The sequence below is a fragment of the Typopeltis vanoorti genome, chromosome 1 (genome assembly GCF_054136105.1).
Source record: "Typopeltis vanoorti isolate ZY-2024b chromosome 1, IOZ_Tvanoo_1.0, whole genome shotgun sequence".
Taxonomy (NCBI): Eukaryota; Metazoa; Arthropoda; class Arachnida; order Uropygi; family Thelyphonidae; genus Typopeltis; species Typopeltis vanoorti.
In genome coordinates this window covers 115,863,419-115,887,928 of record NC_143549.1, presented here as the reverse complement: position 1 = coordinate 115,887,928, position 24,510 = coordinate 115,863,419, and the positions used below count along the sequence as shown (strand labels likewise).

At 34.4% G+C, this 24,510-nt stretch overlaps 1 protein-coding gene across 4 annotated transcripts in view; it reads right to left on the bottom strand.

Moving 5' to 3' along the window:
* LOC150110338 (macrophage mannose receptor 1-like) overlaps positions 1-24,510 on the bottom strand; it is an 80,885-nt gene that overhangs the window by 41,415 nt on the left and 14,960 nt on the right. For all 4 annotated transcript variants that reach the window (XM_090398985.1, XM_090398969.1, XM_090398978.1 and 1 more), the window contains exon 7: positions 17,588-17,681. In XM_090398985.1, the coding sequence (XP_090255111.1) occupies positions 17,588-17,681 (94 nt within the window). The remainder of the gene's footprint in view (positions 1-17,587; positions 17,682-24,510) is intronic.

Below are 24,510 nucleotides of genomic sequence, written 5' to 3'. Positions count from 1 at the left end.
AGCTAATTCCTTTTGTTGAGTACATTGCATCACTACAAAGCAGCACATCCATTAGAAGCATACGAACAAATATACATAAGGGATTGTTTGTTGTTTTTCTGATTCATCCTGTGTATGACCAGACCCTTATTTCTTCCCCAAAATTTATTAATTATGTTATATATTTTAAATTGGATTAATAAGTTTTAATTTATAAGTAGACTAGACTTGCTGCTAGAGGTCGCAGAGTGAACACCTGTTGCTGAATCTGCTCCTGTACTTAACTTAAATGTAAATAATTGCCTTAATATAATCACCTTTAAAAAAGTGCTCAAACGAATCGTCAAAACATGTTATCAGCCTCTTTACAAATGTTCCAAGAAACGATACTGTGAATCTCCTGGAAGACCTTTTTTCCTCCGGACATCGTAGATCTTTATAAACATTGTGTAAATAATACTTTTTTCATGTATGAAGACAAATATTGGGAACAAAAAGAAGGATTGGCTACGGGCTGTTCCCTTTCTCCGGCTTTAGCTAACCTATTTATGGAAAACTTTGAAAATAATGGTTTAAACAATTATCATAAAAAACCAAAAATATGGCTGCGCTATGTAGACGATATATTCATCATATGGCCAGGAACAACAGTGAACTCATTGCTTTCAAAGATTACCTAAATATTTTGCATAATAATATAAAATTTACTTTAGAACAAGACAAACTTAGGGAACTGCCTTTTCTAGACATTCTATTAGAAGTCAATGAAAAGGATAATAATCTTTCTTTCTCAATATATAGAAAACCCACCAACACAGGAGGATTTCTTAATGCGGCCTCACACCACCATACCCTTCGCATAAAATAGGTCTAATAAAAACCCTAAAGGACAGAGCGTATAACATTTCCACACAGAAAAACAGAGAAATGAAGAATTAGAATATCTAACACAGATCTTTCAAAAGAATGGTTATGAAACCAAGACTATCAAAAAAAAATCCTCCATACACCTCCTACAAGCATCTCTCAGAAACAAGATTTCAAAAACGCTCTCACGCTTCCATATATCAAAAATGTTACAGACAAGATGGCTAAATGACTTAATAAATATAACATCAAAGTAGCCTTTCAGCCGCAGGAAAAAATTTCAAGATGTCTACATCCCCCGAAACCTTCTCATCATCCTTTAAAAAAACCGGGTATTTACAAAATCTATTGTTCTTGCGGCATCTGCTACGTAGGACAGACAGGAAGATTCTGGGTAAATTTGCATGAACGAACACCAGAAGGATGTGCAAAACCGAAGAGATCACCAATCAGGCCTAGCTTTCCATACCACTTCCACCGGCCACAATGTACTCTGGCAGAAAACAAACATGTCCTACATAGAAAAAAACGGTTACATAAGGAAATTTAAAGAAGCTGCAAACATGCTTAAAATACTAACACAATGCAATAAAAATCAAGGATTAATTCTCCACCAAGTTTGGTCAGCTTTAATAAAAAATATATCTCCATCAGACCTAGGACATTATGAACGTGAACAACAGAACGTGGCATCATCGAGCAATGTTTAAACTCAGCACTGCTTGAATCTGTATTCTGATTTTTAATAATATTATTATAAATATATTATAAATATATAAATATTATAAATATTTTCTTTGTGTTTTAAAACTTTAAATTATCTTTTACCCCTGAAGATGTAAGTCAGACGACTTACGAAACTTGTCGGCTCTATTAAAAACATTGTGTTTTATATAGCTTATTAAAAAATGTGGTCCAATTACCGGAATATGCCATGTGAACAACTTTAAGACTGCAGGCGTAAACTTCTGTGGCTAATTGGTTCAAAAGACATATTTCGGTGATTACACCACATTTTTTTATTATTATTCAGTTCTATAAAACACTGAAATAATTCCTACATCCACCAAAACCACCTCATCATCCTCTTAAAAAATCAGGAGTGTACAAAATCCATTGCTCTTGCGGGATTTGCTACGTAGGACAGACAGGAATATCTGGAGAAATACTCATGTCTGAACACCAAAAAGACGTACAATACAAAAGAGAACAAAAAACGGGTCTTGCTTTCCATACCACTTCCACTGGACACGATGTACTCTGGCAAAAAACGACGATGTCATACATAGAAAACAACAGTTATATAAGAAAATTTAAAGAAGCTGCTAATATGCTAAAAAACCCAACCCAATGCAATAAAAATCAAGGTTTAATCCTCCATCAAGTGTGGTCAGCTCTAATAAAAAATCTACCTCAATCTGAGCTCGGACTGTATGAACGAGAACAAGCACACGTGACATCGTCCAGTATTGTTCAACGTGAATAACGTTATATATCTGCATTCTGTTATTTGAGTTTTATGAATAGCCAGACGGTTATAATTTGTATTTATTAATTCTGTTGTTTAAACTTTAAGTCATACTATTTATCCCTGAAGATGTAAATCCTACGATTTACGAAACTTGTCGGGAACTATTATTTCAGTGTTTTATAGAACTGAATAATAATAAAAAAATGTGGTGTAATCACCGAAATATGTCTTTTGAACTTTAAGACTTTTCCAACAATGGATTAGCAGATTCTGATTTTTGAGAATTAATTGATACCTTGATTTCTGGGCCGTCTTTTAAAACACTTTTAACACATGAGAACATACTGCGGTGATTACCGTATTTTTTTTTTCTTATAAGACGCACCGCATTGACGCATCACATTTATCACGTCGATTTTTTTTGAAAAAAAATATTCTTCGCAGTATAAGACGCCGAATTATGTATCGAATTTTTTATGTAAATATAAATTTTTTATTACAAAATTTAATACATAGATTATCCATTTATTAGATAAAAAACAATTATTTATTCTTAAAAATCATCAATTAATCGCCATCACCTTCACTCTCAAAATTTTCAAAACTTGCTTCTTCATCAGAAACCGTGTCATCGCCGTCTTGAAATAAAAAGTCATCAAGAGAATTACTGATGCCACACTTTGGAAAAGGTTTTATAATAATTTCGGGTTTTTTTATTCCATGAACTCTTTACCCATTCGCAAACCTGCGAAACTGTGGCCTTCTTTCTCCTACATGTAAATATTTTCTCAAATTTGCATATTGCATTCAATTAACCCATTTTCCCTCATAAATCCTTTAAATGGTTTGTTTATTGATACATCTAAAAGTTGAAGTGCTGAAGTGAATCTTTATTCATGAAGTGAATCTAATTTTGTGTCCATTTTGCAAAGTTCATTCGCAAAATGAACTGAAGCTTAGCAGCTTCGGTTTTATACCATCTAAACTTATCCCATACTAACAAAGCACGTTTATGATAAACTGCCAGGACGTCTGGACTACACGCCCTTTATCCATAACTGCATCCCTTCTTCATCCATCCAACCTTTTGGATGAATTTGAATGTGAATTCTTTGGAATGTTTTATTTGTGCATTGTTTTTCCTTTTAAAAATAAAAAAAAGGTGCTCCATCTGCACAGCACGACAAAACAACAGTATAGTGGATTTTTTAGTCACTAAAAGTTTTAACAATAATATTTTATTTTTACGTTTGGAGTCAGCAGTCTTGTTCGAGGACACATCAAAGTCAGAGGCAATTTGCCCATATTAGCTGTCTGTAAAATTTCAAAATTGCAATTATGATGAATCGGTGAAACTCAGTAATTATTTTCGAATTCGTCTGGCTTTTTTTTTTTTTTTTTTGATATTTTCGTTTTTCCAGGCATGCATATCTTCAAAAATCTAAAGCATCATGATGGCGAACCTGTAAAAGTGATGATATTTCCTTCTGTTGTCAATAATTTTGCGCGTTGAATAATCATTTTTGTAGATAAGCAGCAACCCGATCTTCTGTGATCTGTTATCAGAGTTTTTATTCATTTTCAGTTTCTAACCCGCTTGCCTGTTTTCAAAACAGGCAAGAGAAGATTTAAAAAAAATTTTTTTTTTTAGAATTGGCTACTATTAATTGCTACACTTGTTTTTTCCAAGTTCGTACCATTTTTCTCTCGGCTGAGATCCAAAGTGCCGCTCTGCTGCTCTTTTGTCCTTCTCTTTTGCGTACTCACCCACAATACGATTAAACGCAATCGTATAGCAATCTCTTCATATTGAAACTTACTATGTCTGTGCTTCGTAGAATCTATGGGTTATTAAATCTAAAAACTAATTAAATATAATAATGTATTGATTATTATTTTTAATGCTTGACCGTAAACGACCTTGCAACTATTCAAACTGATCACGCATTATCGACCAACGATGGCGCAGAGTAACTGGGCATAGATAAAAAATACTTTGGAGTATAAGACTTAAAATTCATAGGCTTATAAGAAGCATCCTAATTTTCATATACATTTTTGGTACAAAAAGCGCACCTTATAAGGAGAAAAATACGGTACTCGGGAAATGTTTTACTCTTTTTGCAGTTAAAAAAACGTTGAACCTTCTAATTTGGGTTAACATATTTCCTTAATGAAGTTTGCTGAGATTTTCATGTCGAAATTAATTAATTCTGAAGTGATGAAACTTATTTCTTGAAACTTTGATGAAACTTATTCTTCAAAGAGGATTATTGTGACTTTCATAAGGAAAGTGAATTCAGTTATTGTAATATCTCAAAGGAAACCAAGAGACAGGGAGGAATTATTTGATTTCACTTTCTGTTATTCTATTAGATGCAGTTCTGTGCGATAGTACCTACTGTATGAATCAGGAGATTGAAATGCTTCCTGGAAGTTAGCGATTTAACTGTCATCATATTTTGAAGAAAGGAAAAAAATGAAAAGAATTTCGATTCTATAAAGATACGTTGCAGAGAGGCTGTTGTTAGATGGATTCATGAGGTGAACTGAAATTTATAGTGCAACTTGCATAGTTATATTGTGTGTGTGTGTGTGTGTGTGTGTGTGTGTGTGTGTGTGTGTGTGTGTGTGTGTGTGTGTGTGTGTGTGTGTGTGTGTGTGTGTGTGTGTGTGTGTGTGTGTGTGTGTGTGTGTGTGTGTGTGTGTGTGTGTGTGTGCGTGCGTGCGTGCGTGAGTTGATAATCCATAAAAAACGTTCTAGTAAATCTGTGGATAACAAAGGCATTAAGATCATAAAGAAAAGGAACAAACGACAGAGCAATACAACAATATTTACTGGCACTAAGAAGAGAAGCAATCTCTTCATATGGAAACTTACTCGGAAGAGCGATGCAGCGCGACTGTAAAAACTTAAATGATGTCATTGTAGTATCGGTTGTGCGTAGAAGAGCGAAATATCTAATTAAATAACAGAAATAACATTTATAATACCACTCCATGTGTGGTAACAATTCCATCAGTGGCGTCGTTTTTTTAATACATGAAAGATTAACAGATAACATAATCTACATGAAAGAAGTATGAATCTGAGTAGCAGAAATAAGAATGTCAATGAATAAAACATCAAATTAAAATTATCCAAATTTGTACCAAAACTTCAGATCACTCACGTGGCGAAATCAAAGAATTATACGCAAAACTAGAAAAAACTGTATAATAGAGTAGCGAATTTTGTATAATTTTCATAACCATTTCAATGCAAGACCAGCTGAAAAAAATAATAATTTAAATTCAATACAAACCTTACCAAAAGGAAGAGAATGAAAGAGGAGAAGGTCAGATAAAATTCAACCAAAGTAACAGATTCCTTATTGTGTGTTCATTCTTTAACATTGAAAACAATGAAACTAAACATGGAGAAGTATAAACGGACAAACCTTTAATGAAAGATATTTTATACTAACAAACTATAGATATGTTGTAAATGATGTAACAGTTTAAAAGAATTGTATTATATTTAGTGATCACAGAATGGCGAGATACAAAATTATAATTAATAAAAACCTAGCACGATATGCTATTTCTGAAATAGTTTTTTGGGAGAAAAAAGCGCGCTTGCGAGTGCCGAATATCGACTAGCTCGGGAACCGCTCGAAGAAAGGCATAGAAAGAGTTCCTGTAGTCGGTGCTCGGAATTAAACCTAGGTCTTTCTTCGTGCGCCTCAGAGCGTAAAGAGGGAGAAGATTTTATCTCATGAGAGATATTAATTAAGCAATCTAATAATTAATATCTCTAATAATGATTTATGATGATAGTATACTAAAATACCATAAGAAAATCTTGCATAATAACCGACTCAATATTAACTTTTCATAGAGGATGAACTATCATGCAAGTAGTAAGTTAATTTTATCTAAAATGTCACTTGAAGATATACTAATTTTATCCATCCATTGAATATTCTTAATCAAAGATAGGTTGATTCTATCTTTAGGGCTTTTACACAGATAATGAAGCTTCCGTTTCATCCCTATACTTTACATCTAATGGCTAATATTTTTTAAATGTCAGTTGATGAGTGTATGCTCACGGGGCTAGTTTGCCTGTTTTGGGAAATAAAAGTTGAATATCTGGTGCAAAAGAATTACATCCACACTTTTATTTGAAAAGTGTCACTGGAATACATGCACACTTACAGCAGTAAAAAAGTACAAAGCTGTTCAGAAATTATGAATAGGCATACATAATCATGAGTTCCTTCGTGTCATATTGTTCGAACCTAGCACTCTCCAACCAAAGGAGAACCAATTGTAACCCTAAGTAGAAAAATTTAGAATGCCCAAATGAATAAATTAGTGTCTTTTAGCCATTTCCCTGTGAAGATAACGAAATCAAGATGTGAGTTCTCTGTTCTTCATCCTTAGTGATGTTTTATTTATAACGGATGATTTATAACAGATAACAAATTACAAATTGCTAATAATGATCATGATAGTTTGTAATGATAGAAGATTGTTATTATTATTATTATTACTATTACTATTATTATAGAAAATTTGTTTCACTGAAAAAGCAACGATTTTTCAATCATAAAAGGTAAACATTTGTTACCGTAAGGTTGGAGGAGGAAGTGGAAAACATTTCTTGAAGAAAAAATCTATCCCTTTTGTGTTGTGAATTCTGATAAATGAAGCGAATCAGCCTATCGTATTGGGGGAGAAATTGTAAGTAGGCTTTTCAGGTAAAAAGATACTACGAAGAGTGGAACGCATGACAAAGATGGATGAAATGAGTATGAAAGTCAGGTTTTCTTCTCAATTTTATATACGCATACTGAAATAAATGACATAGTTGTACATTAATTGCTGGGATTCTGAAAATATTGACTGTGATCGTGATGAGGTAATTTGGCTCTTCTTAAGTTATTATTTCGATGATATTTAAAAGTTAATGTGCTATCCATTACAGACAATCCAAGGCGGCATGGAGTATGATCACATTTGTAATGCATATTCTTGGACAGTTGCTGCTGTGGGTATATAAGTATGTAATAGTATGCAGCGATTATGTCTGTAGAGAAAGATAAATTACTTGCATATCTAAACCAATCTGAAGTACTTTACTTGATAAGTCGTTTGAAGAAAATATCAGTCTTAGTGAGAATAGCTCAGGTATTATTAGGCATAATATATGTGCTAATGATTCTCAATAGATCGCAGTATGGTGGCTGCTCTTCTAAGCACGACACCCACACCAGTAATAACTAGATCGTCTGCGGACGATTTAGTGCCAGCAAGTCACAACTGAATGGTGGGGCGTAGAAAGCAGCTGCCGCATAGTCTCAACGACTGCCTTGATGCTTCCATTCTAGTGGCCTCATCGCCAGAGCGATCGTGACAGTACGAAAACAACTCCGGCTAGCGCTGCCTTTTAACGCGCGAGGCACGAACGATATCGTTACAGTGGCTAGACAGGATTCTGACTTAGAGACGTTCAGTCATAATCCCACGGATGGTAGCTTCGCACCACTGGTCACTCGACCAAGCACATGTGCCAAGTGTCTGAACCTGAGGTTCCTCTCGTACTGAGCAGATTACTATCGCAACGACTAGTCATGAGTTGGGTAAACCTAACCTGTCATCTTTATTATCAGGTTAAACTCACTTATTTATCTTTATTTTTAGGATAGATTCTCTTGCAATTTGTCCCTGTTTCTCATTAAGGACCTAAAGTTGTTCAGTTCATGCAGTTACCAGATACCACAGTATGACTATCAGCCATACTCGCCAGTGCAAAATCAATACCTATATTATTTAGATTTTTGCCAGATTTGCGTGCTGTTGCTAACGCCAGGACAAGCGCCAGCCATGGATTTCGCCCAAATTTGCACCGTTCCTGTATTTTATATATTTGACTAAGCACATGACTTTTTATTTTCCCATCTTAACCTAACTTACATACTACCTTAAGATTAATTTAAATCTAAAAGCGATATTCCCGACTACCCCTAATAGGGAAACACAAGTACAATTATAATTCTTCTCAGAGAGTAGTTCATCACAGGTCCTATCGAATCTTCGCGTCCCACAATCCACAAACCATTGAGAAACCCAATGCCTGTGAGTTAGAAAAGAACCTCCCTACGGTGGTTCACAGTGAGAGTATTTGAGTAGGGACACAGTGAGAGTCTTTAAGGGCACTCTCACCTCAAGCAAAGGAAGTCGAAAGTTTATTTTCCACTTGGTTAGAGTATAATAAATTTAGTTTAATCCTTTATCCAAGTGCGAGCAAACAAAGTTTGCGCCTGAAAGTATCTTCAGGGACTGGGATAAGGTGGTAAAACACCAGGGCACTCCTTGCAAAGGTGAAGCAAGCTACGAACACTCCTATCTCAGTATCTCCCATAATGCAGAACACATCCCCTTGCGGATATGTCTAATGTTATTCATTAAGGGAAGGGCCACAACCCAGACTAGTTTCGACCTTTATTGAGGTCTCTTCAGTGTGAGCCAGGCCCAAGTGGAGATTCCAGGCAGAAGCATTAGCAGGTCATCTCTACCTATAGGAGTTTCCAAATGGTGTGCCACCCTTTTTTAATAAATTACTCTGGATTAATGCATAACATTAGACATATCCGCAAAGGGATGTGTTTTGCATTATGGGAGATACTGAGATAGGAGTGTTGGTAGCTTGCTTCACCTTTGCAAGGAGTTTCCTGGTGTTGTACCACCTTACCCCAGTCCTGAAGATACTTCCAGGTGCAAACTTTGTTTGCTCACACTTGGATAAAGGATTAAACTAAATTTATTATACTCTAACCAAGTGAAAAATAAACTTTCAACATCTTTCTCTAAATCCAGAGTAATTTATTAAAAAAGGGTGGCACACCATTTGGAAACTCCTACAGGTAGAGATGACCTGCTAATGCTTCTGCCTGGAATCTCCACTTGGGCCTGGCTCACACTGAAGAGACCTCAATAAAGGTCGAAACTAGTCTGGGTTGTGGCCCTTCCCTTAATGCATAACATTAGACATATCCGCAAGGGGATGTGTTCTGCATTATTGGAGATACTGAGATAGGAGTGTTGGTAGCTTGCTTCACCTTTGCAAGGAGTGTCCTGGTGTTGTACCACCTTACCCCAGGACTGAAGATACTTTCAGGCGCAAACTTTGTTTGCTCGCACTTGGATAAAGGATTAAACTAAATTTATTATATCAAGCAAAGGAAGTCAGCAAAATTAAAGAATGCGATCTGCAATTTCTATAACAAGTTTAATGCATTTCTTCCTAACATGACCCATAAAGACAGAGCATCATTTCAGTTAAAGGCCTGCCTTGCCTTACACTTCCTTTAACTCAAATCATCTCCCTGCACCTTCTTCAATTGTAACTGCAGATTTACAACTTAATACTTGATGTTATTTCCCCTTGACACATTAGATTAATAATAAATTAACAGATATTCTCTTCGATCCTTGTCATATGCATTTTGTAGATCTACAGAAAAGCTAAGAACGCATTCTTGTTAGAGGTGTTGCGATTTTGCGAATCATTGTTGTTTAGTGAAAATCTAAACTTAAACATTTCTAATTGTATTGAACCCAACTTTAAGATTGTTATTCATCAAGTTTTTCTTTAATTTCAATAATTTTTCTTAGCCTCTTCTCAAATATGTTTCCAAGAATCTTACCTGGAACATTAAGTAGAGAAATGTGCCTGTTATTTTGATATTCAGCAGCGTTCCTTTTTCTTACATACGGATGCCACGAGACCTCTATTTAGATCATCTACAATTCATCCTTATGACGATGTCGTCGACATTACGCAGTGCTCCCATAGTGAAATTTTACTCCATATTTGAGCATTTACATATTTGTAAATATGTAAATTTTCCACATTTCAGGCCTTTGATGGCTTTCTCTACAGACAGTACAGGGTGTTCGGGATAAATTTGACAGTTTCGTAAGGAAAAAGAAAATCTTCTTTGTATCTATTAAATTTAACGAATTGACAAAAAACATTACAGGCAGAGTTAATTACAATACTATCAACAAGATTTACTCAAAATAACCACCATTAGCATCGATCACAGCTTCAATTCTGCTTCGGAACCTCGAACAAGCTGATGCTACAGTCTCCCTGGGAAGGGCCGTAAAAACTGTTTTAATTTTATCCATTAACTGGGCTTTTGTATTACTGGAAGTGCGATTGGTGTCTTTTTCAACTGCGCCCCATACAAAATAATCCATGGGGTTAAGGTCTGGGGAGTTTGGAGGCCAAACATTTGGACTGGTGAAGTCGTAGAAATTTTCAGACAACCATTTTTGACTTTTCCCAGAGGTGTGGCAAGGGGCCGAATCCTGCTGCCATACATACGGCCTACCATTGGCTACCCTTGTTATCCAGGGCTTGATTACAGTTAGCAACTCCACGAACAATGCCCGAATTCCAATGCCAGGGTTCTTCAACACCTGTTCCTGCAGATTTGCGAGGAATTCTGCTGTACGAACGCAATCAGATCGTCTGCTAGGGATCTTTCTTCTTGCTACATCCTCGTAGTCACCATTCCAAGTCTCTAGTTCATGCCTGATTGTTTTTACTGTATTCAGGGAGCATTGGGCAGCAGTCGTAATATCCTTATTTTGATGGCGGGCACGAATCATCATGATACAAGTTATTCTCTTCCATGATTCAGGTGGGTTCCAGCTATCCATCCTTTCTGACATCTTGTATATGAATGAAGAAGGGTCCAAACTTTTAAATGAAGAGAAGTGTGTGTTAATACATGTAACTTACGGAAAAATATAATTAATTATAAATATGTCAAATTTATCCCGAACACCCTGTATATGTTGATATACACTTTATTGAATAAAGTGTATATCGAATAAAATATTCCTCTGAGTATTTTCTATCATAGGGTTGTAACATCCCGTTTCTTTAAACAATGATTTCAAATATCTCGGATGTATTTAACTTCTATTTTGAGAAACTCTTCATACTTTCTGATTTCTTTTATATCACTGGCTCATCTAATTATAAGACAAATGAAGAGAGTGGAAAAAAATAACTTTCATAATATTTTCAACCCTTTCTGATCTTTAGTTTACATATTCTAACAAGAGTCTTATGACTTTTGTTTAGCTGCTTTTACATTTTCCTTTATACTTTTTACTTTATATGAACTTTCACTTTGCTTTCTTCTTTCCGAAATCGTACTGGGTCGTCCATGGGGATTTGTCATCAATATTCGTAAACATTACCTCTTCATCATATGAACTAACTGAACTTTCTTGTCAATAAAAGGAGGTGTGAACTTACTTAGCTGGGTGCTATAGATGAAAGAAATGCAGATTCCTGTGATAAAGTTTGGAGTAACTGGAAAAGATGCATCTCTGGGTAAGGTGCTGGTAAGGAGAAGATAGTTAGGCAGCTACATAGTTAAAGGTTTTTTTTTTTTAGAATTCCTTGCTTTGAGTATGAGTGGGTGTTTGAATTCATGCTTCAAGTATGACAGCGGGGCAAGTATTATTATCTTATTCTTGTCTTAATGATGTGCAACTAGTGAACACTAATCTTTACTCACATCAGACGAATGTAGCTTATTGTTATTTGTGACGAAGTCCTGATTTTGTGAGGGTGGATAAATGTTTTAATGACATGCACTGACAAGACAGACTGTAAAAGTGCATTGAAAAACGACAGCATCGGATTTCCTATTAATGTACTGCGTGCATTTTGGTTCTTTCTACTCATTTAATCCATCTTATGTTATTCATATTATTATGAAAGATCAGTCGATTTAGGAAGAGGCATTTGGATTTTGTGTTCAAAATTTATTAGTTCTACTTCTATTTGTTGCAAATTTTCTCATGATCTAAGTAAAGATAGACATTGAAAAGCAAATTTCGGTTAATGCAGGTCTTGATCTCCTGTACTTTGTTTTCACAGTATCTTTGCTTGAAAGGGGACTGCTGCATGTAAGTGATTCTGCTGTTTACGGGAATCGGGGTCAAATTAGGATTCCAATATTATTCAGAATCAAAATGATTACATTGCAGAATTTATTTTCATTATGCTTCTTATTTTGTTACTATCAATATCATCTTTAGTCTAATTGTTTAGGACTTCTTTGACTCCCTGCTTCTCGTAATGTGCTCGGTGTAAAAGAGCATCGGGATGGATTTTCTTGTTTGCAGCTGGCACTTTAAGCAGTGTCATAATATCTACAGGTGACGTAGGTGGGTAGCATAAGAGATTACGCCTCCATCGTATACGCAAATTAATTACTACAGTGAAGGTATTCAGTCTGATTTTATGTAGTTTGGAGTTTGGAATTGTTAAATGATAAGGGCTATAATAGTTCCGCATTATTTTTTTTTTACTTCGCTACAAACGTATTGAAGTTTCATTTAATCATTGATGAGTGGTGATTGCTGATTAAGTGAAAGGCTTACATGAACTGAAGACACTTGCCGTTAATGAGCTCGCTTCTCCAAATTTTTGAAATTGATCGAGAGTAGGATAATATAATTTATAACTGACCTTTACTCCCTTTCTTTAGGGTCAGGTTGGATAAGGCATTTTTCCATGCTAATCGGTAGTGCCAACTGAGTATGAGAAATTTCTATGTAATAGCGGAAGAGTCTGAATTAGGGAGCTACATTCGGAGCACATTTGGGGGAATACCACATATATCAATGGCAGTGTTCTTAAGTCTGTTGAGCATTCTTCTGATCTGTTTCAATAGTTGGTAATAATGTGGATGGTATCGCCATGTTTTTACAACTAATGGAGGAAAAGGCTTACTGAATGAGACCTCCCGTATATTTTCGCAATATTGCCAACATGTGCGTGAGAATCGTAAACAAGAAAGGGCAAAATTTCCATTGAGTAGATTTCGAGAGGTTCGAGGAGAGAATGCGTGAGTCTTAATTGATCAGGAGTCAAAATGTTTTCGTTTATTCTTTAGAAATTTGCTTTTTCGACTTGTTGATCTATTCTTTAATTGTTAAGAGCTCTACTATGGGACGAGATAGAACTTGAAACTTTAAGTTAAGACCAGGAATATATTCTTAAGTTTTTATCTCTCGCTGTTTTGGGATACTTGCTTAAGTACAAGGATTTGAATAGGGGTAATGCTTTTCAGTTGATTATTAGATGAACGTTCTCATTTCAACAAGGACTATTTCAGTTATTTAATGCAAGAAAGTGTTCCTATCGTAAGAGATCAAACAATAATGGCATCTTGGAAAAGATATGTGGAAACATCAAAGTCAAGTTACATGTATAGGTTATTTAAAGTTAGAGCTAGTTAAGAATAGGTCCGTGTTGTTGGAAGATTAATTACGATTGCATTACGTATCCACATAATGGATCTTTTATCTTGTTTGGATATTCTCTACATTACAAAGGTGCACGACTTTAGACGAATTCAGCTGTTTCTTCCCGTAAAAAAAAAGCATATGAGCCAGAAAACACAATTAAGAGACACAATATAATCTCAAGGAAATAAAAAAAATACTCAAAGAAGAAAATTGGGCTGATTTTGAGGTTTACGATTATTTGGTTTGGTTTATTTTGATCTACAGCCAAAGCAGATAATGGGCTATAAGGCCAGTGTTTTATGTATGATTTGTTATGCGTGTGTTTTAATGGCCGGATTTTTCTATTGTGAGGGACAAAAAAGATGATTATCCGGGAGAAGACCCTTGACCAGCGTATGAAACTGGCTAAGTCACGTTACTTGAAAAAGTATTATAATGTGGTTTCGTATTCTACACGGGATTCGAACTCAGAGTCTTTCTAACCAAATGGTATCGACAAAACCGACTGAGGATATATATATATATATATATATATATATATATATATATATATATATATATATATATATATATATATATATATATATATATATATATATATATATATATATATATGTGTGTGTGTGTGTGTGTGGTGATTAGTTTTTACTCGGTTGTTATACATTTCAAAAAATAGATTTAATGACTCCAAGACCGAGATAACATATAAAGATTTTAATGATAAATACTACTAGTTTCGGCATATAGCAGCCTTCTTCAGGTATTTATAAAGGAAAGGAATACTAATAAACATTGAATTATTTAAATAAACAAACTGGAAATTACAGGTACAAATTGCCTCACATAATCGATACATAAAAACGTTGTATTTTTCAAGTTGTTCCTTGAAAAACTTGAACAACTTGAAAAATACAACGTTTTTATGTATCGATGATGTGAGGCAATTTGTACCTGTAATTTCCAGTTTGTTTATTTAAATAATTAAATGTTTATTAGTATTCCTTTCCTTTATAAATACCTGAAGAAGGCTGCTATATGCCGAAACTAGTAGTATTTATCATTAAAATCTTTATATGTTATCTCGGTCTTGGAGTCATTAAATCTATTTTTTGAAATATATATATATATATAAAACTTATTTACACACACACACACACAGGTAAAAAACTTATTTACACACACACACACACATATATATATATGTTAGGGTTACCAATATATATATATATTAAATTTATTTATTTATTTTATTTTCGTATTTTTTCTTGAATGAAACCCAGACACGGGTTTGTCGGATTTTTAAAAACCGGGTTTTTTGGATAAATTTGTAAAATTTGAAAGTTTTTAAATGTAAAGAACCTGTTTTAGATACTAAAATTAATATGTAAAAATTAATTAATTATTTAATTAAAAACGTTAACATTTTGAGTTGAAATAGCCTTGGGTACAAGCATATTATAGTAAAACTAATCTTCATGTGTCAGGCGAATATTTGAATAATGAAAATCCACAAACGTATTCGATTATGCTATTCTACGAGTATGTGGCAGCCGCAGCACACAGACTGACCGATGACATCAGCTGTGTTGCTCACATGCACCCCACCATACCAGACCAGTTTAGTCCTGCGTACTACCCGTACTATGCAGTAGAACGCGATGCGGCAGCTCCATACACTTGAGTTTGATCACAAGCAGGAATGGCAAGTTCATGTTATAGCTTGTTATTATTCTTGTTTTGGTTAGTAAAAACAAAAACAACGTAAATAAATTTATTACAGTGTATTTTAATAATATAACATTCTTTCATTATTATATATTAATATCATGGATAAAAATAATTAAAATATTTCATTTGATTTTTAGACCAAAATGAATGTTGTAAATAAGTCGGAGGTTTGAGATAATTTCAAAAAGGTTGGAAAAGACAAGGCATGCTTCAATCATTCTAATAAAATGTTAAGGTGCAAAAGATCATCTATGAGCAATCTCCATAATCATCTGAAAGTAGCTCATAAAATAATAAACAGAAACGATTGACAAGCAAGAAACACATGGACCCTCCTCCTGTCCATTAAAACAAGCCAGTATTTTTAATTTTATGTAAAGGAGCAGTTTAGAAGAAATTATAGCAAAACTTGCTGCAATGGATGGATTGTCCATTAATAGGATTTCAAAAGCTCGTTCATACGAGAGTCGTTGCAACAACAGGTATATTCATTACCAAAAAACAACTGTCGAGTAACGGATCTCATTCATGCGTTTTATGACAATGCCATACGCAAAACTATAAATGAATTGGATTGTTTTAAGAATAATGAGAAAAAAATTCTATAACTTTAGTGAGTGGAGCAAAATAAATCTCAGATATTTGAATATCAACGTACACCATTTTGCGAAAGATTTTAATTTGGGCTTAGTTCCATAATTCCTGCGATGTTAAGAAAACATTGGAATTAGTTTCTGAGAGTCTACACATTTTTAATTTGGATCTATCAACTGACATAGTTGAATCGACAAATGATGGTGCAGCTGTTTTGAAAAAAAATATATTAGCCAATTATCACCTGTAATTATTCAACTATGCTATTCACACAGCATACGCTTAACAGTTACTGATGTGTTATATAAAAATAAAGAAATTGCTGAAACCAATGTATATAGTACAATTGAAGAATCGGAATTTTTATACCGAGGATTTTTTAAATTCTCTTGACTACATAACGAATGTGGACTCCCTATGTTGTCTGACAACTACAAGCAATAAATTTCCCAAATTAGAAAAATATGTTTTTTTTAGGAAATCTCCCGTAAGAAATAGCATCCTTCAGAATTATGTAAAACAAGAAAATGGAAAGGAAATAAGTCTGATTCTTGACTACCAGAAGAGATGGAATAGTTTAGAGGCCGTGATCGAAAGCTTTATGACATTTAAAGAATGTGTTGTTTTAGATTTGAATGAATGATATTGGTGATTCTCATATGTGTAATGAAGCATAATATCCTAAAATCATGGAGCTTCTTAAAGTGTTGGGACCAGCACGTCTAACAGCTGAGGCCTTAGGGTGGCGATATATCAATTTATTAACAAATGAAGGCATATTTGAATTTCTGTTAAATGAACTTAAAAATTTAAAGACTGGAATTAGTTCCAAATTATTAAATGCTTTAGAAGGACGAATTCAAGAAAGAAGAAAAGTTGGATTGGTAACCCTTTTGCAATACTCGCATTTGCAATATCCACAAAACATTCCAAGAAATCTAGTGTAATTTTACTAGCTTCAAAACTCGATATTAATAAGTTATCTGGAAAACTATTGTCCAGAATATATACAGATTCTTGTCTGGAAACAATTTCCGATGATGAATATATCGGAGATTGAGAAACTATTAATCTGGGCAATTCTTTAAAAGAAGCTACGGAAAAATTAATTCATAGTTTTCTTGAGGAATTTTCACTATTTGAGGCAACCAATAAAAGAACAAAGAATTTAGATTTATTATTTGATGCTCTGAAAACCATAAAACCAAGTTCAGTAGCAATTGAGGAAATAGTTTCTATTTCAAGAAATTTTGTATCTAGAATAAGAACAAGATTAAGTAATCGTTCAGTGAACATTTTATGGTTTTTTTTTAAATCATATTTCCTGAAAAAATACTAAATGAAATAAAACTTTATGATTTGCACGGATTTTAGTTATTTTAGTTTTTTTTTTCTTGATTTTTATTTTTTTTTGGTTTTGTATGGAGTATATGTAATTTTGTTAAATTGTTTAGCTCCATAATTGTTAAATAAACTGAAAATTGAAACAAGTATAAATTTGTTTATTCTTTAAATTATATTTTAACGTATAGTGGTATCGTGGACGAGTTTTGATCACGAATGTTTCAACCAAAATTTTAAATAAAACCATAATAATCCCTCACTATCAGTATATACCTTTGTTCCTCTGGCAAATAAAAGCTTTACTGAAGACACAGAAGTTTTCGTTCCAGATTCCCAAGTCTTCAAAGCTCATTTCTGTACATCTTCCCTAAAAATATAAGAAAAGAAAATAAATAAATAAAATGTCATAAACAAGAATATTATACAACCATCAAGAAATATGATGTTGAATATTATGTATTGAACATCTGATATCATGGATCGAATAACTCCTTTAACGTGTACATTAAATTATGCTTTATGTTTCATAGACAAGCCTCATAGCATTCAGAATGTATATGGCTGTTTCCAAAGCAGGTCTTACACACAACCATGCCTTTCCAAAAATCGAATCTCCCTGTTTAAATAAGCACGCAGTGACTTTTACCGAATAAAACACCCAGCTATTAAAATAATTTATAAATCGTCCACATAAATAAGAGCCTAAATGAGTCCGTGGAGAAGGTTTAATCTCCGCCGCCAACTAGATATGAGTTCTATGCCCACTGTAAAACGTGTTTTCAAGTCTTTTTAGTTATCGCAGGACTTTATCCTCCAATACAAAAGAAATCACTTCATTTATCAAAGCTTCAAGTGATTCGAAATCGATTACGTTTAGTCCATGAAACAGTTTCTGGCATATCAAACTATTAGCTTAGACACGGTAGTATACTGTTCAATAGGTTTTCAGTTTCATAAATGAAAATAATTGGACATATATATCCAATTATTTTTGTCTAACCAAATAATGAATAATATTTAGTACTAATTCATTTTATAAGAATCCTACCCATTATGTCACAAACCTACAGCGGAAACACTAACATATGCAGGTAAGACTCGAAAGAGAAGAGAAGAGAAAGGTCATGATATGTTTCTTGAACTACTGGAATTTATATTTCTTTGGAAATCTGTCCGAGAAATGCTATTACTAAGAACAGCGAGGCTAAAAAACAATGGATAAAGTTAAATTTAAGGGAGATAGTAAATCCCGTATTATTATACAGCCGGGTACGAAACTCGGATCGAAATCCATCTAAATCCAAGAGTTTCATGCCGAAGAACTATCGGCGAGTCCAAGCGTAAGTAATCACTTGGGTAGTACAACACTAGGGCAACTCGGAGCAAAGGTAGAACAAGCTCCGTCACTATCCTTAATATTTTATGATAATGTAAAACATTATGAGAAAATATTATTATTTCTGACACCTCCAAGGAGTCCGAAGACTCATCGAGGGATATAATTGAGTAAAGATACCCACTCATTGATGAGACCTCAATAAGGGTCGAAACCGGTCTAGGTAGTGACCTCTCCTCATATTGTAAAACGGTAATACATCTCCTAGGAGCTGCGTTTTACATTATGAGAAAATATTAAGGATAGTGACGGAGCTTACTCCACCTTTGCTCCGAGTTGCCCCAGTGTTGTACTACCCAAGTGATTACTTACGCTTGGACTCGCCGATAGTTCTTCGGCATGAAACTCTTGGATTTCGATTCGAGTTTCGTACCCGGCTGTAGAATAATACGGGATTTACTATCTCCCTTAAACTTAATTTATGTCGCCGGAAAAATACCCCCTTGGCTCGTTATAGAGGATAAAGTTGCTGGTTCGTTAATTTTCAAGCATAGACACGGATGGATGGCTGTTTACCAACTACTGCTCTTAGAAATATAATTAGAAGAAAGTAGAAGACATGAAAGACATGAAGTGACAATTTCTATTGAGCAGTGAAACGCAATTACCGATAGAATGGGCATAAGGCGGAAAGAAAGACCATAGAAAAGTATATGAGAAAGCAAATTGGGAGGCATATTATGGAAGATCTTATTTTGCAAATTACATTCTTTTGGATAGTGTCATTTATAGTTCGCACACCATTTGTAGATCTCTCCTTGGCATTTTGCCAAGAATAGTCGATTCATGCTGAAGGGGAGAAAGAAATGAAGGATGTACGAATTGGTCTCCAACATGGGAAATCACGTGCTTTCTTGTCTGTCGCTGTACTAGTATTAGCTTGGTTTTTTTTGTTGTCGCTTTTTTGCATTATTTTTTTATTATTAATTTGTATGATGGATCCAGTACAGTCAACAAGTTCTGTTGTTAAACGTTTCAATAGCTCTTGAAATAGAATATTGAATAATGTGCTGACATTCTGCGAAAAAGAATCGTCTCCTTGTTCCCCTTTCTCAAGTCATAAAACGTGCAAGTGCAATTGCGGGCGTATCGGGGTCGACTGTTAAAAGAATTCGTAGGGAATCAAAAGATGAAGGTAAGCCAAAATTTTAATCTCCTAAAAAAAGCGCCAGAGTAAAGAAAACTATCAAAACCGTAGCTTTGAATGATTTTGATGCAGACGTTATAAGAAGAACTATTCACGAATTTTACGTGGTCGAGAAAAGAGTGCCAACTGTTCCGAAATTGATTCCTGTGCTTAAAGAAAAAAGTAATTTTCCTTGGAAAAGAGAAACTTTAAGGAAAATACTTCATGAAATCGAATTTTGTTTTAAAAAGTCCCAGAATAAAAGGAAACTTATGATGGAGCGAAGAGACATTGTTTTTTCTAGAACGCAGTATTTGAGAGCAATAAGACGTTTCAGGGAGGAGAAAAAACCGATTGTGTATCTAGATGAAACTTGGATTGATAGTAATTTAAGTTATGGAAAATGTTGGCAGTCTAAAGAAAAATGTGGAGTGCTACAAACCGGAAATGCCTCGTGGCGCATAATAATTTTGTGTGCGGGTGGAGAAATGGTTTTTTTTTTTTTACCGAATTCAAAGTTACTATACAAGGCCAATTACCATAGGCAAATGAATTCTACGATCTTCGAAAAGTGGGCAGAAGAAAAACTGATTCTTCATTTTTTCGTTATTTGCATAGAGAAGGTCACTACCCAGACCGGTTTCAACCTTTATTGAGGTCTACCTACCTACTATCAAGTTTGTAGCGAACTACAAACTTGATATTAACTAGGTCTACCTACTCACTGATGAGACCTCAATAAAGGTTGAAACCGGTCTGGGTAGTGACCTTCTCTCATAATGTAGAACAGAAATACAGCTCCTAGGAGCTAAGTTCACATTATGGGTAAATATCAAGAATACTGATCGGAGCTTGCTCCACCTTAGACATGAGTTGCCTCAGCTTGCACTACCTTTAGGGTCAGTTGCTACAGTATCCAGGTATTTGCTTACGCTTGGAATCGCCGAACTTTATATAGTTTCTACTATATTCGGCATGAAACTCTTTGAGTTTCTCATTCGGCTAAGAAACGATATGGGATGTAATATCCCTTAACTTAAACATGTCATATGTCGCCGAATTGAAGCCTTTGGCTCTTCATATATCTGAGAACTATAGTTAGGTTTGCAAGGCAACAGCTCAAATGTAACAAAGTTTTCTAAGATTGAGCAACTTTCGGATTTCGCAATAATGCAGGTTGTGTAAATGAGAAGTATCATTCAAGATGGGAAAAAGTACTCAATTGTTGCAATGTTAAGAACGATAAAGGTGTGATTTTTCATGCCAGAAAGATAAAAAGTACAAGACCAAAAGAGAAATCTGGTCTTGACAGCTAATCTAAAAAGAAAATATCTCAAATTAAAGTGCATCTCTTAAGAGCACATGTGGAGAGAGCCGCCAGTAGAAGAAATACCCTCAAACGAGTGGTTTCCCTACACAGATCATGAAGAAGATTTTTTGGTCAAATAGAAATAGATCAAAAATTACCGATCTGATCTGAGTTTCCCTTTCAGTAGTTTCCGACCGTAGATGACATTGTAGGCAATGCCCAAAAATACTCCTGGTGAGATTTTTACAGGATATTTCACCATTGCCCCCCCCCCCCCACACACACACACACGCATAGTTTTATCGGTGCTCAGGACCGTCATATGGCTGGGATGTATTCATGAATGATTGTCATTCGTGTGTGTTCACGGGACAGGTTTGGCTGTTCTGCTAAAGCAAATAGTACATAGTACAACACAAGGCAACTCGTTGCAAAGGTGGGTAAAGTTCTTATCACTATTTTAGTATTTTCCATAATGTGTTGTACTATGTACTATGTGCTTTAGCTTACGCTACAATCCGCAGAAATTTTTATAGTTTACTATACTATATTCGGCATGAAACTCTTTGATTCCGATCTTTGAGTTGCTTATTCGGCTTTGAAATAATGTGGGATTTAATATCCCCTTAATTTAAATAATAATAATAATAATAATAATAATAATAATAATAATAATGTGTGATATATATTATATATTATATAATTAATTATCATAATTAATTAAACAATTATAAATAATTAATGATTCCATTAATCTAAACTATATCATTGCCTACAGTGATGGATCATCTGATAATGCATTCAACTTAGGAGGAGCAGGGGCTTTTCTAACTCAACTTGGAGGCGAGAAAACGCAAATCCAAACCGCAGCTGGCAAAATAGTTTCACTCCTCACTTGTGAATTAACAGTCATTCAAGCAGGTCTAATGTTCTATCTCTCTAATCCAGTAATAAACATTACAAAAGGAATAACCATGTACAGTGATCAAATTCTGCACTTGAAGCATTAAAAAGTGGAAAAACTCACACTGGAAATTCACGAACAACTTATACTTTAAATTTGAAAAATGAGAACAGTACACTGCACTGGATATCAGCCCATGTAAATATTGAAGGCAATGAAGGAGCAGACATACTAGCCAAAGAAGCAAGAACATTCCTCAAAAATACCACTAACTGATGATAATTCTGTCACAAAAATAAGATTATTAAAACAAACTATCAAGATCAAGCATGAAATCAACAAAATTAATGAAATTAGAGAAATAGCCACAATGTGGAAGTAACAGTTTAAACGCATGAAAATTTAAAGACCGGACGGTACTAGAAGCTATGAAATATTCAAGAACTGTTTACGATTCAAACTAAAATCTACCCACATCTATTCTTGTCCAGCAATTGCCTCTACTCTACAGAAAATTGACAATAATCGTATAGAAAAGCTCTACTCCATCAAAGTTCAACAGATTGCCAAAGCAGTTCTACAGGCCTACGGTCATATCTAGAATGTCTTCAATAGATCAGATAACAACAACTGGATGTTTGCGTAAATAACGTCATTTTTGATAAGCATGGGAAGGTATGCACATCGCTTCTCTTAAAGATCGAACTGGATATTTTAAAGTTGGATGTAAAAGTATGTTTTTCTATGAATATTGTATTGTCTTATTTTTTAGATTTATTTTTTTCATATTTCTGTAGGAGAACTTTTATGATCAGAAGTAATACTTAATTTTTTAATAATATATATTTCTAACAAAATCGCTAAAACAGTGTTAATAGCCCTTGAATTAATTCTTCTAAAAAATGCGACAATCAAAAGTATGTATGTATATATATATATATATATATATATATATATATATATATATATATATATATATATATATATATATATATATATATATATGAAAATTGATTTAGTCGGTTTTTGTACATTTTTATAAAAAGATTGAATAACTAGTCCCGAGAGAAATGCAAACAAAGTTTATTAGTACGACACAACTAGTTTCAGCTTGTATCAGCCTTCGTCAGGTGCACATTAAAAAAAAGATATAACTAGTAAAAAAACACATGGAGGAAATAATTGTAAACAACACGGAAAGTTAATGTATATATATATATATATATATATTTCAACGTTGAAACGTTGAAGACTGCACATTCAAAACTGTTCCCTCGTTGGCTTCATTGTTGGGCGTATGCATGCGTATAGCATCTCGTGAACGCCAATATTTGACCGCAGCACAGTGACGGTCTGAAAGGCTGTAACTCAGGTTGTTGTTGAGATGTAGAACGTTGAGAATGATTTCCTTTGATTCTATTATCCTCCTTTCTAATTCGTCATGACAACGGAAAATATTATTAGACTTGTCTCATAGGACTGTATGGCTAGGGTTTTCTTCATTAGAATTGGTCGAGAATAGAACATGACTAGACAAAGCACTGGCTCGCGTTCACTTGTAAGTGACGTCTCTCTTGTGCTCCTCAATACGTAACTCGATTAGCTTCAAACTCAGTCGTAAATTTTATGTTTGGGTGTTGACTATTTAGATGTTCATGGCCGAGAGCCTCTCCTGAACTTCTTTGAGCATCTAAATAATCAACACCCAAACATAAAATTTACGGCTGAGTTTAAAGCTAATGGTTCTCTTCCTTTTTGGACTTCAAACTGACCCGTTCCTCAGAAAAACTTAAAATCTCGATTTACAGAAAACCTACTCACACCAACAGATATCTCCACGGTCAATCCCATCATTATCCTCCTCAAAAGTTTGGAATCATTACTACTCTAGGACATCGTGCTCGTTCTCTTCTTGATGACGAGATAGAACTTAATGGAGAACTCAATTTTCTCAGGTCTACTTTTCAACTAAATTGGTATTCTCAAAAAAACTAATGATAAATTCCTAACAAATCCTCCCGGTCGCCATAAAGAACAGACCAATAGTGTAAAAGGTAATATTTCTATACCATACATAAGCTCTGTCTCACGGAAATTAGCCAAGCTTCTTAGCATATACAACATAAGAACTTTATTTACTCCTCGTCCAAAAATCAGGTCCCTAGCGAGCCATCTGAAACTTAGACATCATAATCTTAAACATCCTGGTGTTTACCAGATCCGGTGCAACTGTGCCATACCTTATTTTGACCAAACAGAGAAGTCAATCGAGTTAGGCATTGAGGAGCACAAGAGAGACGCCACTTACAAGTTAACGCGAGCCAGTGCTTTGTCTAGTCATGTCCTATTCTCGGCCAATTCTAATGAAGAAAACCCTAGCCATACAGTCCTATGAGAGAAGTTTAATAACATTTTCCGTTGCCATGACGAATTAGAAAGGAAGATAATAGAATCAAAGGAA